This window comes from Eptesicus fuscus, chromosome 11 (assembly GCF_027574615.1).
Source record: "Eptesicus fuscus isolate TK198812 chromosome 11, DD_ASM_mEF_20220401, whole genome shotgun sequence".
Lineage (NCBI taxonomy): Eukaryota > Metazoa > Chordata > Mammalia > Chiroptera > Vespertilionidae > Eptesicus > Eptesicus fuscus.
Window position 1 is genome coordinate 1114448 of NC_072483.1, and position 14547 is coordinate 1128994.

Consider the following 14547-nt stretch of genomic DNA (forward strand, 5'->3'; position numbering starts at 1 on the left):
TCACCCGGAAGCCCATTGGGAATGGCTGTGCCTCCACTGCTGCCCGCTGCCAGCGCCTCCTCACCGACACCCGCTGTGTTCCGTGCCACCCCATGGTGGTCAGCGCATGCCATAGCAAGTGGTCAAACTCCCAGTTGAGGGGACAATTTGCATATTAGGCTTTTATTATATAGGATGTGGAAAGTGCGTGACGATATACTGTACCTAGTGTGTGTGGTATGCTGCCATCCTATCTAATAAAGAGGGAGTATGCTAATTGACTGTCACACCCTCACAAAGATGGCGGCACCCACAGCCAATAAGAGGGAATATGCTAATTGACTACCATGCCCTCAAAGATGGGCGGAAGGTGCACAGCACGGCTGGGCCCACCCCCACGCAGGTCCGGCTGCTCCGCGCACCTGCCTCCGGAGTCCCCCAGTTCCCTTAGCCCCCCAGCCACCCAGGGCCAACCTGTAGCTCAGGCAAGCCTTGGATGGTGGCTGCCCGGCCGCCCAGGGCCGCCCAAGGCTCAGATAACCAGGGCTGGCCGAGGCTTGTGCTGCCGACAGTGGCAGCAGCAGAGGTGTGATGGGGGCATTGCTTTCCCCTGATCACCAGGTCGCCTCCCAGCCCGGAGGGCTCCCAGACTGTGAGGAGGGGCAGGCTGGGCTGAGGGATCCCCCCTCCAGTGCATGAATTTTCATGCACCAGGACTCTAGTTTGTATAATAAAAGGGGTAAATATAACGTGTAGAAGTGCTTGTATAAATGACTATAATATAACTGGAAGGAGACACAAGAAAGCATAGTAACACTAGTGGCTAAGGTGGGAGGGAGCTTTTTTGCTATATACCTTTTGATACCTACTTAATTTTCATTCTTTGTGAATGTATTGCAGTGAAAGTACAAGAAAAGTAAGAGCAGTTACACAGAAGGAAATCTGTAATGTGGTTGTGATAACTGGCTAATTTACCCTGCTTTTAGGGTTTTAACCAAGAAGATTTGGAAGAAGAAAAAAGTGAAACACAGGTAAAAGAAGCTGACGATTCAGATTCTGATGATAACATAAAGAGAGGAAAACAGTAAGTCTTTCATTTAAAAGGAATTTTTTAAAGAGACTATAAAAATGAAGGTAAAGGCTAACAAGCTTCGTTTTTTTCTTGCGTTGGCTTCTGATTAGGTAGAGGAAGGAATCTGTTCCATTTTCCTCCCTCTGTCTCTCTGTCTACAGTGCTGTCCATAAACTACTGCTCTTGTTAGTTTTGCCTGTGCCCAGCTGTTGTAGTTTGTGGAGTTTTATGGTGCCAGGCTCTTCATTTATATCTCACCACGTAAGCGCTTCCAAAAAATGTGCTTTTAGAAGGAAAGTTGATTTTGGGGTCCTGATGGAAATAACGCTGAAGTCGTAATTGCAAACTATCACTTGATTGTGTTTCACACACTTCTGTCCATCTGTCCGGAACAAGCCCAACATGGAATGACTCAGTAGCTGTTGCTTACAGCTGTAAAGATGATGCTTCCAAAGTATTCGCCTTTTACTCCTGTGACACGCTGACGGGGCTTGGGAATGCCTTTGGAAATCATCACCTAAGTCGCATCTCATTTACCTGACAGTGGCAGAGAGCAGGTTCACTCCTCTTTGAGGGCAAGGATTCAGGTGGAAGCCCTACAGCTTTGAGCTCTCGGCAAGTCTGTAGATGTCCACCTTGATCTCAGTGACCTTACATTTTGAGCTGTACCACTGAAAAGCAGCGGTTTCTTTTCTTTCTTTCTACTCACGCGTAGAAGACAAAACACCCAAAGGAGTGAACACTACTGTATCTCCCCAAAAGGCAGTGCAGCAATAGCGGAACCATGGAATTGCAGGCACTACCCCCTGAACGAGAACTTGGCATTTGAAATGTTCTTTCTCCAGCTGATACATGCAAGTGTTAACATAGTGTGTGGAAAGCTTAGTGTGTAACAATTGGGGTAGTATAGAGGTTGAACATACAAGCCAGGGTCACATGCTCTTGTAAAGGCAAGTTATAAGTACTTGTAATACTTTAAGAGAATTCTCCATTGAATTACAATTAAGAAATTTGGTTCTTAACTATGATCAAAGGAAATGTGTATTTAAAAGGCAGTTTGTATATCACTTGATTTTTGTGTTACTGCTTAGTATGGACTTTCTGTCGGATTTTGAGATGATGTTGCAGCGGAAAAAGAGCATGAGCGGTAAGCGCAGACGTAATCGTGATGGTGGTACTTTTATTAGTGATGCAGACGATGTGGTGAGCGCCATGATCGTCAAGATGAATGAAGCTGCTGAGGTGAGTTGGCTCACTTCCAGCTTAATCTTTCTCCCACTTAATTGGTTCTTTGGCTTTTGGTTGGTTTGTTTTTAGCTTAGCCCTTGCTTACACTATATTTAAGACACTTTGTATTTTGTAATAAAGCACTTACTATTCTAAATTGTAAGCACAGAAAAATTTTTAATTTTTTAGTAACATGCTTAGAAAAAGTGAAAAGACGGAAGTATTAAGTAAAATGCACCTTTTCAGCCTAATGGCTTTGCTGATTTTACGGGGGAATGATTTTCTCTCCAGTTTGGCTGGTTTACCACAAAGTGTAATTTTTCTTCACATATAAAAAGTCATAAACTCATGTTTATTATGTTATAAACCCATGTCATTCTTTTGCCTCTGATTAAGAGATTGCATTTAACTCATTGTGCTTTAAAATTCTGCCCTAGTTTTTTTAATTGACCAAGTATTAATGTTTAAAAAACAGTGCTGATCTTTTGGAAACACTCCTGAAGTATTAATGCATTCAGTGATAGGTGTCTAGGATTTGTTTTGAAATAATTCAAGGTTGAGGGGAAGTATCTAAAATAAGACTGACCATGTGTGTTTAGTTGTTCAACTGTACATAACAGGAGTATATTATTTTGTTTTCTGTTGTGGAATTCGAAATTTTTCATAATTTAAAAAATGCCCAAGTAAAGACTGAAATTCTCCTTTAATAACATCCCATTATTATACAAACCTCTCAGCTGGAAAGTTATTTCTGATGATAAACCAAATTTTCCTAGGTATAATTTTGTGCCTTACATGAACTCTGAAAACTTTACAATTATGCCAGTATTTTGAATTAAAATTGTTTTCTCAATTTGTAATTGTTAAAGCTATTTTAATGGCTTTATGGGTTTGATTGACATGGACAGATACAAAATTTGGGGCTATACACAAAAGTCAATTTTTAAAAAATATATTTTATTGATTTTTTTGCAGAGAGGAAGGGAGAGGGATAGAGAGTTAGAAACATCGATGAGAGAGAAACATCCATCAGCTGCCTCTTGAACACTCCCCACTGGGGATGTGCCCGTAACCAAGGTACATGCCCTTGATCGGAATCAAACCTGGGATCCTTCAGTCCACAGGCTGACGCTCTATCCACTGAGCCAAACCAGTTAGGGCAAAAGTCAATTTTTAACTTAATTTTTCTTTCTTATAGGAAAAAGTATAGGGAAATTGCTGCTTTATTTTAGACTCTAAATTACTAGTATAGTGGTTGAAATTCATTATTAACAATGGCTTTATTTCTTTTTTATTTTTTTAATCTTTTTCTTCCTGGATAGGAAGACAGACAGTTGAACAATCAAAAAAAGCCAGCACTGAAAAAATTAACATTATTACCTACTGTGGTTATGCACCTTAAGAAGTAAGTATTGTTTTATTGAAAAAGTTTTTTCCTTTTAATGGAATGATAGTCAAACTATGTATTGGTGTTCCTAAGATATTAAAGAATGATTGCCTTCTGTCAATTCATAGAACAATAATGAATAGAATTTCCTAAGTTACGTTATCTTCTTACGAATTTCTTTTAAACCTTGATTCCTGATGCAAACAGAACAGATAGCAAACTGATATTAATGAAAGAAAAACTTGGAAACCACTAATATTGTTCTTTATAGACAGTTTTCAATCTGGTAAATTGACATCTGTTTCCCGAGTGTGAGTGAGAACAGAGCAAATTACGGGAGAGGGAAGCACATATCGTACAAGGCTGATGTGGCCTGTTCTGTCATGAACTATGTCATTGGTACTTCTGGAATTAGGGTCCTTTCTTTTTTATATATTTTTTTAATTTAATAAATCTTTATTGTTCACATTATTACAATTATTTCTCCTTTTTCCCCCCATGGTTCGCTCCACCTGGTTCCCACCCCACCCTCTGCCCTTACCCCCCCCCCCCCCACTGTCCTCATCCATAGGTGTATGATTTTTGTCCAGTCTCTTCCTGCACCCCCATACCCCTTTCCCCCTGAGAATTATCAGTCCACTCCCTTTCTATGCCCCTGATTCTATTATATTCACCAGTTTATTCTGTTCCTCAGATTTTTAATTCACTTGATTTTTAGGTTCACTTGTTGATAGATACGTATTTGTTGTTCATAATTTTTATCTTTACTTTTTTCTTCTTCCTCTTCTTAAAGAATACTTTTCAGCATTTCATATAAAATCTGGTTTGGTGGTGATGAACTCCTTTAGCTTTTTCTTGTCTGTGAAGCTCTTAATCTGACCTTCCATTCTGAATGATAACTTTGCTGGGTAGAGTAATCTTGGTTGTAGGTTCTTGCTATTCATCACTTTTGAATATTTCTTGCCACTCCTGTCTGGCCTGCATAGTTTTTGTTGAGAAATCAGCTGACAATTGTATGGGTGCTCCCTTGTAGGTAACTAACTGTTTTTCTCTTGCTGCTTTTAACCCTTTGCACTCGCTTGCTTTTTTCTCAATACCTTTATTCTAATGCTAACCGTGTCGAGTCACACTCGACATCCGAGTGCAAAAGATTAATATTCTCTCTTTGTCTTTTGCTCTTGGCATTTTAATTATGATGTGTGTTGGTGTGGTCCTCTTTGGATTCCTTTTGTTTGGGGTTCTGTGCGCTTCCTGGACTTGTAAGTCTATTTCTTTCACCAGGTGGGGGAAGTTTTCGGTCATTATTTCTTCAGATAGGTTTTCAGTGTCTTGCTCTCTCTCTTCTTCTGGCACCCCCATAACTCTGATGTTGGTACGCTTGAAGTTGTCCCAGAGGATTCTTACACTATCTTCAACTTTTTGGATTCTTTTTGCTTTTTGCTTTTCCGGTTGAGTGTTTTTTTTGCTTCTTTGTATTTCAAATCTTTGACTTGATTCTTGCATTCCTCTAGTCTGCTGTTGGGTGTTTGTATAATATTTTTTATTTCAGTCAGTGTATGTTTAATTTCTAGTTGGTCCTTTTTCATATCCTCAACGTCTCGCTAAATTTATCGGCCTTTTCTAGGAAATTCTTGAAAAACCTAATAACCGTGGTTTTGAATTCTATATACAGTTGTTTGTTTTCCTCCATTTCTTTCGTTTGTGATCTGTTTGTGTTTTTTTTTTTTTTTTGTCTCCACATTTTCGCTGCTTCCCTGAGTTGATAGAGTGGCTTTGTGTGCTAGGTGTCCTATATGGCCCAGTGGGTCAGCCTCCCCAGTTACCTGAGGTAGAGACTCTTGATGTACCCCTTTGTGGTCTGTGTGTGCAGCCTTGTTGTAGTTAAGTCTTGATTGTTGTTGGTATCACTGGGAGGAATTGACCTCCAGGCCAATTGGCTGTGAGGATCAGCTGTGTCTATGCTGGGAGACCTTCTGTGCTGGAGACAGCCTTATAGGATTAGACTTGCAAAATGGCAAAAGCCTCTGAACTCAACTTGAATGGGGCGGAGTCTCAGGGCTGAGCAGACAGTCTTGGCTTCCCAGCCCTGCCCTTGCTCGCGCGCCTCCATACCTCTGCCTTCCGCGGCTCCCCTGAGTTTCTGCCTGACAGTCCAGATTTCCCCCGTAAAAGCATGGGTCCCCAGGGGCTCGCCCAGAACTGGGGTTCAGTGCAGTCAGGAGCTTCCGACTCCCTTCCATTAGGGAAAGCCTGCAGCAACCTCCACAGTCAGTCTTCTCTGCATGCACTCTCTTGCGCGCCTCCAGGCCCCTGCCTGCCACGGCTCCCCCGAGTCTCCGTGTGCCTTTCTCTCTACCTGACAGTCCAGACTCCCTCCGTATGAGCCTGGGTCCACGGGGTTTCGGCCGGAACTGGGGTTCAGTGCAGTCAGAATTGGGGTTCAGTGCTGTCGGGGGCTTCCTTCCCCCTCCCACCAGAGAAAGCCAGCCAGGCACTCAGCCGCCCTTCCTCTCTGCGCGCGTGTCTCAGCTCTTTGCAGCTCCTCTGATTCTCTGAGAGCTTTTCTCTTTCCTTCTAGTTGTAGAATTTCCACTCAGCCAGCTTTCCTGTGGTTCTGGATGGTGTCCGTTCTGTCTTTTAGTTAGAGTTTTGAAATGGTTTTGCGAGGCAGCAGTTTAGGTGCTTACCTATGCCGCCATCTTGGTTTCTCTGCAGGGTCCTTTCTTGATGAATCATTGTTACCAAGGTCTTTCATTGTTTTGTTCAGGTGCCTTAATAATTTTTTAAAATATATTTGTTATTGATTTCAGAGAGGAAGAACAAGGGGGAGAGAGATAGAAACATCAGTGATGAGAGAGAATCATTGATCCGCTGCCTCCTGCACACTCCCCAATGAGGATTGAGCCCACAACCTGGGCATGTGCCCTTGGCTGGAATCGAACCCAGGAACCTTCAGTCCACAGGCCGACACTCTATCCACTGAGCCAAACCAGCCAGGGCGATGCGTGAACAATTTTGATTTCACCTTGAACCCAGCCATAGCCTACTTTTTGATGGCTGTAGAGAAATGCACACCAGTGCACCAATAGCATGGTCTAGGACTTTCTACTAGAAAATTGCTACCTCTGATATTGTCATGTTGTATATTAACATAATTGATTCTAGTACATAAAATGAAATTTAAATGTCAGTAATTCATTGGCAATTTTTTCCTGCTAAGCGAATGCTTTTCTCCCTGGTATCTTGCATAATTCTGAGTTTTCTTTCACCCAAAACAGTTTGAGAATCACTGTCCTGACAGATTAAGCATTAATTTTATAGTTGTAATAATTGGAGCTCATTATCCTTACTGTCTGTACCATTTATATTAACATTAACCTGACTTGTGTAATTTGGGTTTGTTTTGTTTTAAACAAACCATCTTAGCCTCTCCAGTGTGCTTGTGAAAATGGGATCTAAATGTCCTGTTGCTCTGAAACCTGCGGAGAGGGGCGTAAACAAGAGTGCAGGCCAACTCTGGGAGGGGCTTTGAAAGCATCACTAAATACATAAGAAAATCCAAAGGGAGCTATAGTAGAACCAACATGTACAGACGACTTTTTTATTTAATTCTTATTGCAGGCAGGACCTTAAAGAAACATTCATTGACAGTGGTGTGATGTCTGCCATCAAAGAGTGGCTCTCGCCTCTCCCGGATAGGAGCTTGCCAGCACTAAAGATCCGAGAGGAGCTGCTGAAGATTCTACAAGAGGTTAGAGGCAGTGATCTGGTTGTTCGCGCATCGTTACTTATTTAATGTGTCTTGTGTTATTGCAGTCTCTGTATTTATCTTACCTGGTATTTATATATTCTCTCTGCCATAGCCTGCCAGAAGAAGGGTTTTCTTCAGTGTGTTTTTTAGGAACATAGCAAAATAAAATGAGCATAAATGAAGGAGGCCCTGATAAACTTTATGTGCCTCTGGCATTGAAGGAAAGAGATCCTGGAGTAGCTGTGGTTTCTGTGTAGAGTAGTACAGTAGTGGGCATGTTTGGGGGAGGAACGAAGTAAAAAAAACCAACTTCAGCGTCAGGTAAGCCTGCATTGGAATCCAGCTGGCCGCTTTTACATCGCTGTGACACCTTGGGCAAGCGACTTGACTTCTAAGGGAATTCTCGAGAACCCTCCTATGTGCTAGGTGTTCTTATTCCTCACAGCAAACCTGCAAGGTGGGTGTATTGTCTCCATTTTACAGATGAGGAAGTTAAGACTCAGAGAAGTTAAATGACTTATCCAAGGTCACATTGCTTGCAGATGGCTGTGCTTGGCTTCAGACTTAGGTCTATTTGATTCTGGGCCGGTGCTGCATCTTGTGTTAAACTGTTAACCTCTGAGTATGCATGGTTCACATTTTCTCCCGTTGTTAAGTTTTACTTGGACGCAGCACTAATACTGAACTCTCAACTCGAGATGTGAACACAGAATACATTTGTGTTCAATATCTGTAGATCCTGAAAATGGAGGTTTTTGTTACTTACCCTATTGTGAATGAGCCAGGTCTCAGAGGCTCCTCTAGAATAGACCGGCAGGACCCAGTTCTGCGTGATTAATGTTGTGCGCATGTGCTTATGTCCTCAGCTGCCCAGTGTGAGCCAAGAGACCCTGAAGCACAGCGGGATCGGACGGGCAGTGATGTATCTCTACAAACATCCCAAGGAGTCACGGTCCAACAAGGACATGGCAGGGAAACTCATCAGTATGTACATTTTGTGTTTGTTGTGTTTATGGATATATAAAAGGTAACTACATTTGTACCAATATATATTTAAAATGAATCAATAAAGTAGAGTAGAAAAAATGTTTGGTGCCTTCTTATAGGTACCAGCTTTTTCCCTTTACACTTAAAAGGCTTCTCAGTATATTTAAGTATATAATTCAGTATTAAGTTCAGCAAGTAAAATGATGCATTTTCTAATCAGGGACCAAGAGCAGGTCGTGAGAGAGGTGCTGGAATGCTGGTCCTGCCATTAGTCCTCCCTGGTTTCAGATCCTGGATGCACCACTTGCCTTACTGCGTATCCCTAGGCTCCTGCTTTCAGCTCCAGGCCCTGGTTTTCTCCTCTGCAAAATGGGGAATTGTGTGCTTGCTTTGGGTTTTTTGTAAAGATTAGAGAGTATATATACAGCCATAGATAACATACACACATATATACTCCTCAGGAAATGTTAGCCACTGCTGCTGTCATTGTTACTTTTATAATGGGCTTCCAAGCCTTCATCTGATCAGTTGCTGTAATGTTTATAAAATCCTTCAGTTTTAAGAATGAAAAGCGAGCATTTTCATCATTCTCTTTGACTTGCTGTGCTCCATGTTGGAAAGGAATTTTTAAACTTCCAAACTAGACCGAAAAAGCAACTACTTCTGAAGATAGTAATTATTTTTCTATTGAATCGTTTAAGAGTATCAGAAGTTTTTTAGGGAAATTTAAATTTTTTAATAAATTTAAATGTTTTATATTTTTTATCTTGTTTTAATAATTTGTAATTTACTACCTATTAAATAATAAACTTTTGATGCTTTTGTGCAGTCTTTCTCGACCCTCTTTTTGCCCTAGACTGAGAAAAGCAGAATATTCCCAGTGATTAAGTCCTTTCCACTAAAAAAATAATACTCATTACTCATTTTCACAGTGATTCTGAATCCAGGGGAGGGGCTGGTGGGTCAGTTTTCAAAGATATTTAGACCACCTCCTCTGAGACTCCTGCTTTCTTATTAGTTTGACAACATTGATAGCATATTAAATGCAACAATAGTCTACACCATGTTTCAAAATAAAAGCACCTTTAGACTTTTACTAACTAAACAGTGGGCCTATAGTACTTTTTTTCATGTTCATCCTAGCAGCTTTCTTAGATTTAATGAACCTACACTATTAAAATATAATTTTTAAAGATCTAGATCATTTTGACAAGTAACAAGGGAACTTTATTTTAGAATGAGAAAGTAGAAGAATTTCAAGATTTTTCTCTGTTTTAAAATATATTTTTATTTATTGATTTCAGAGAGGAAGGCAGAAAGAGATAGAAATATCAATGATAGGAATCATTAGTCGGCTGCCTCCTGCACACCCCGCACTGGGGATTGAGCCCTCAACCCAGGCATGTGCTCTGACCAGGAATTGAACTGTGACCTCCTGGTTCATAGGTCAATGCTCAACCATAGAGCCATGCCTGCCGGGCCAGATTTTCTCTTTTTTAATAGAGTAAATTAGAAATTAGACTGTCTTTATGAAATGACAACACAACTTGTTGTTGACTGTTAAAGTGGGTCAGGAATTACTCTCAAACATCTGGTGATTATAGATTTAAATGACCTTTTTATACTGAATTTCCTGAATCAACTGGAGCTAATTGTAATGTTGGTATTAGGCTGCGTTTATCCTATGAATGGTCCTGAGATAATGGTATCTTTAAGGAAAGAATATTCTAAATACCTAGAATATAGCGTAACACTAGGGTGTGGCTATTTTAAGACATGGTAGGAGGAATGCAACTCTGTGGGCTAAATAATTGCCTTTTCCTGGTGACAGATGAATGGTCTCGGCCTATATTTGGTCTTACCTCAAATTACAAAGGAATGACGAGAGAAGAGAGGGAGCAGAGAGACCTAGAGCAAATGCCTCAGCGACGAAGAATGAACAGGTATGAGGGAACAGGCATGAGGAAGTGGAGTAAATGTTACTGTTACAGCAATTCAGCTTTTTTGTAAGTAAGATCATTAGGAAACCTGCTAAGATGATAGGATTTTGTCTTTCCTCTCGGCTTGATGTGTCCGTGTTGCTCATAATACCCACTGATTTCTGTGGCCAGTGTGTAAGTGGAGGCCCACACCCTCCCAGACTCCGGCTTGGTCTGGTGGAGTGTGCTCTGCCACAGTCTGGAGGTTGCTTTTCTTGTCCTGGCCACTTGCAGAAAAAACTTTCTTTCCAGTCCCGTTTCCAAATTCTTAGGAGAGAAAGAGAATATGGTTCAGTTTGTATCAGTAAGCTGGATACAGTTGTGTCCAGGGCAGTCACCATTCACCCATCATGAGCCCTGGCATGCAGGATCGAGAAGCATTTTCCGTTGTAAAGGGCGTCCTTGTGGTCTGCGTTTGGTGTCCCACTTTGCTCTTCTTTTCTTGTAAAGTTCAAGATTCCACCGTCCCTAACAGTTCACTGATGACTTTGTTCCCAGCGCTGGTGGTCAGACGCCCCGAAGAGACCTGGAAAAGGTGCTGACAGGAGAGGAGAAGTAAGAATTCTGCAGCAGTTTTCTTTCTTGGACGGTAGAGAGAATGTTCTGTTTGCTGCTTTGTTTTAAGAAAAATAGCAAATGAAATGGTGTATGTTCACATTGACAAGAGATGGTTTTTCAGTTTAACATTCATTGAATAGTCACAGCGCATTGTATTGGGTGCTCTGGAGGACATAGGAAGATTGAGAAACGGTTCATTCCGTAAAGATTGTAGCCCTGGCCAGTGTAGCTCGGTTGGTTCAGGGTTGTCCTGTATACCAAGGGGTGGCAGATTGGATTTCCAGCCTCAGGACACATAACCAGTTTGGGGTTTAATCCCCGGTCAGGATGGGTGCAGGAGGCAGCGGGTCAATGTTTCTTAACTCTACCTCCCTGCCTTTCTCCCGAATCAAATTTTTTTAAAGGCAATAGTCTTAAAAAAATAATAATATAGATTTTATTGCTGCTTGCTATGTACTAGATTTCTGCATTAAGCTCTGGAAATACAGAATTGAATGTAAAATAGTCCATGCTCTCAAAAAGTTTTTAGAGGGATTATAGACAAAGGGAGGGCTTAAGGCTGTGGGGTAAGTGTGTGCAAGGCCTATTTTAGGAATGGCCATTGGACTGGAGTGGTTGGGCAGTAGGTGGTACCTGGGATGCTGGAAGATAAGGTTGGAAATGTAGATTTGGACCAAATTTTGAACAGCTTTAAATCTAGATGAAGACTTTTCACTTCTCCTCTCATAGAAAGTTTTTGAGCAAGGACATGAAGTCATCAGATTTGATTTGGGTGCTGATGGTGTGTGCAGGATGGGTTGGAGGGGAGTAACTGAAAGCAGTGAATAGCTAAACTGAGAAGGCTGTGGGGAAGCAGAAGGTTGAGAAGCCTTTGCAAGGGCAGAGTTGCTGGGAGTAGGTGACGTAGTGGGGGAGGAGTTGGCTAGGTTTGAAGACACCAACCAGAATTTTAGCCTGAGTAGCTGAGAGGATGGCAGTCACTAAAGGAGAGGAGGCAGCAGGCCCTGGGAGGGAAGCTGAGGGGCCCATGCAGAAATATGAGTGATGATGAGGCCAGCTGAGACGGGGGCGGGGGGTGTGACCTTGGGAGGGCAGAGGAGGTTTGAAGCTGGCTTTTATCTGAATGGGATGGGCCCAGATGTGGTTGGCTCCGTAAGCAGCATGCTCTTCTTACTCTCAGGGCCCTCAGACCTGGAGATCCTGGATTCTGTGCCCGTGCGAGGGTGCCAATGCCCTCAAACAAGGACTATGTTGTCAGGCCCAAGTGGAATGTGGAAATGGAGTCGTCCCGGGTAAGCAAGCAGGGCAACAGCAAGGTGGCTCTCATGCCAATGACTACTTTACTTTAGTTCACGTAGCAGCATTATCAAGTCAAGTTTTTTCTTATTTATCCCTTTATTTCAACCAAATCTTGGAGCCTTAGTATTTTGATACGGTCATTTCTTTTTTAACTCGAAGAATCAGAACTCGCCTGCTGCTGCAGTGTCCCCTTCCTTCCTCTCCACTGTTTTAAGTAACTCTGTTGTGAAATATGTAGAGGAGATACTTCCTCTGTCATCACTGTAAATACTGCTCAGTGATCATCATTGCTTTTTAGTAATCTCTTTTTATTCTCCATTCCAACCATTCTTTCTAGCCTGGTATTCTTAAAAAGGGCCTAAACCGATTGGAAAAGCATAAGAGGCGGTTTGCCGAGCAGAAACGACTCAGCAGAGTGCACCGTGCTGTCAAGTTCAGCATTGAAGGCAACAGGATGCCCCTGTAGGCCTGGCCCTGCCAGAGCGTGTCCAGGAGGTATCCCCAAGGAGGCGTGCTCTGTGCATGCGCTTGAATGTCAGTAGCTAAAGTGAGGAGGAGCGCGCGCGCACGCGTGTGTGTGGGTGTGTGTTTAACCAGACAAGGCCAGGTCCACTTTTAGTTTCTGAAATAATGACCCTCACAGGCACTTGGTGACATTTTAGGTCTTCCTGAACATCTGGAAATTGGCATTGGCATGGAAGTGGACTCCTCCTTTACTGGTGCCCTAGAGGCCCACAGATATTCACTTCCCTGAGAAGCATTTTGGTCTTCTTGACTGCGCCCATTTTTATTAAAAGGGCTTTTGTTAAGGCCTAGGACCATAGTAGTCTGTGTCCCAGGCATATAAGCCAGTTAGTAGCTTCTTGGTGGGAGGGATGTGGCTTCTTTTGCTACTGTCAGTGGCTCAGCAACATGCCTTTGAGGACTCATCACTTTATATTTAAGAGATGACTTATCTGATGACTATATATTCGATATGTGGTTGGAAATGAAAGAGACTTTGGAACGTTCGTAAAGCCGGTCTCACTGACCTGCCGCACTCTGCGAGTGACAGCACCTTTATCGCAGTATGTTCTGCACAGTCGGAGGATGCTGGGTGCCTCCTGTGACTTCTCCATGACCCCACTTTGGCAGCTACTTCATGATTTACACTCACCTTCCTGCCACTTGACTTCTTTGCAAAGCTAATGGCGAAACAAAGCCTACTTTGTATTTGTTAGAACAAATAGCGGGTAGCAGAGCACTAGCTCAGGGCCACGGACTTCTTCATCTGGAATGCCTTCCCTTTTTCCTTTCATCCGTATCCATGCTCCTCGATATCCATTCACTCCTACCTTACCTTTTCTCACTGCCTCTTCCCTCTTTTCATCCCTGTCTTGCCTATTTTTCTCTTCCCCAGCACACGCCTTTGTGAGAGGGAGAATTATGATGTGGCAGAGGAAATGTCTTAAGCAATCTGTGTGACCCTCTTCTTTGGAAGCCTGCCTTTCGTCCCGGGGGGATGCGCCTGTCTGCTGCTGTTGATGGTTCTGGTCCTGCCTTCCCTGTGGCTGATGAGGTGGTGGGATGAGGGAACCCAACCTCTGCTAGAGCAGACAGGTGACCTGCGTGAGGAGAGGGAACTTCTAGTTCAGTTCCTTTCCTTTATCCTCAACAATCCCAAGATCATAATGTGCTGGCATTTATCTAGGCCTGAGTCTGGCTTATAGAGCTCTTGAAAAAAATGCATGTTTTGGGGCTGGTGGTCTCATTTTACTTTTCAGTATATTGTCCTTAAGCCATGTGGCTGTGTCCCTGCTCAGGAAGGGTTCCTGCATGTTCACTCGGGGCGCACATTGCACCACCACTAATGAGTATTCATACAAAACATTGTCCACGAAGACAATTGGAGTGAGTCGATGGCTTTCAAATGGAAGTGTTGAATAAAAGTAGGTTTACAGTTGTTCAAATGAAAAATAATACAATAATGGATAAATGCTAATACAAAAATAAGTCTATTTTGTGTACTCACAACTGTAAACCTACTTTCACCCACTCCTGTATGTCATTTTTATTTTTGAAATTATATAAATAAACATTAAACACCGTAGAATAAATGGGTTCCCAAAGTCCTGTCCTTCCTCTAAGTCACCACTGATAATAGTTTGGTGTGTTAAATGTATTTCCCGAAATGCTTCAAGCTTAGTTTTTTCTTTTCTTCTTTTATTATTTATTTTATTTTAATCTTTATTGTTCAGATTATTACAGATGTTCCTCTTCCCCACCCTTCCCCCCATAACTCCCCTCCACCTGGTTCCCACTCCACCCC

At 42.4% G+C, this 14547-nt stretch overlaps 1 protein-coding gene across 7 annotated transcripts in view; it reads left to right on the plus strand.

Moving 5' to 3' along the window:
- Positions 1-14547, plus strand: part of IWS1 (interacts with SUPT6H, CTD assembly factor 1) — a 45281-nt gene that overhangs the window by 25188 nt on the left and 5546 nt on the right. For 2 of the 7 annotated variants that reach the window (XM_008158136.3, XM_054722773.1), the window contains exons 6-13: positions 966-1063; positions 2143-2293; positions 3601-3683; positions 7287-7416; positions 8283-8400; positions 10235-10346; positions 10881-10937; positions 12121-12232. In XM_008158136.3, coding sequence (XP_008156358.2) covers positions 966-1063; positions 2143-2293; positions 3601-3683; positions 7287-7416; positions 8283-8400; positions 10235-10346; positions 10881-10937; positions 12121-12232 — 861 coding nt within the window. Of the gene's footprint in view, positions 1-965; positions 1064-2142; positions 2294-3600; positions 3684-7286; positions 7417-8282; positions 8401-10234; positions 10347-10832; positions 10938-12120; positions 12233-12576; positions 12774-14547 lie in introns of those variants that run through there. The other 5 variants (XR_008557395.1, XM_054722772.1, XM_054722776.1 and 2 more) reach the window with 5 other exon arrangements.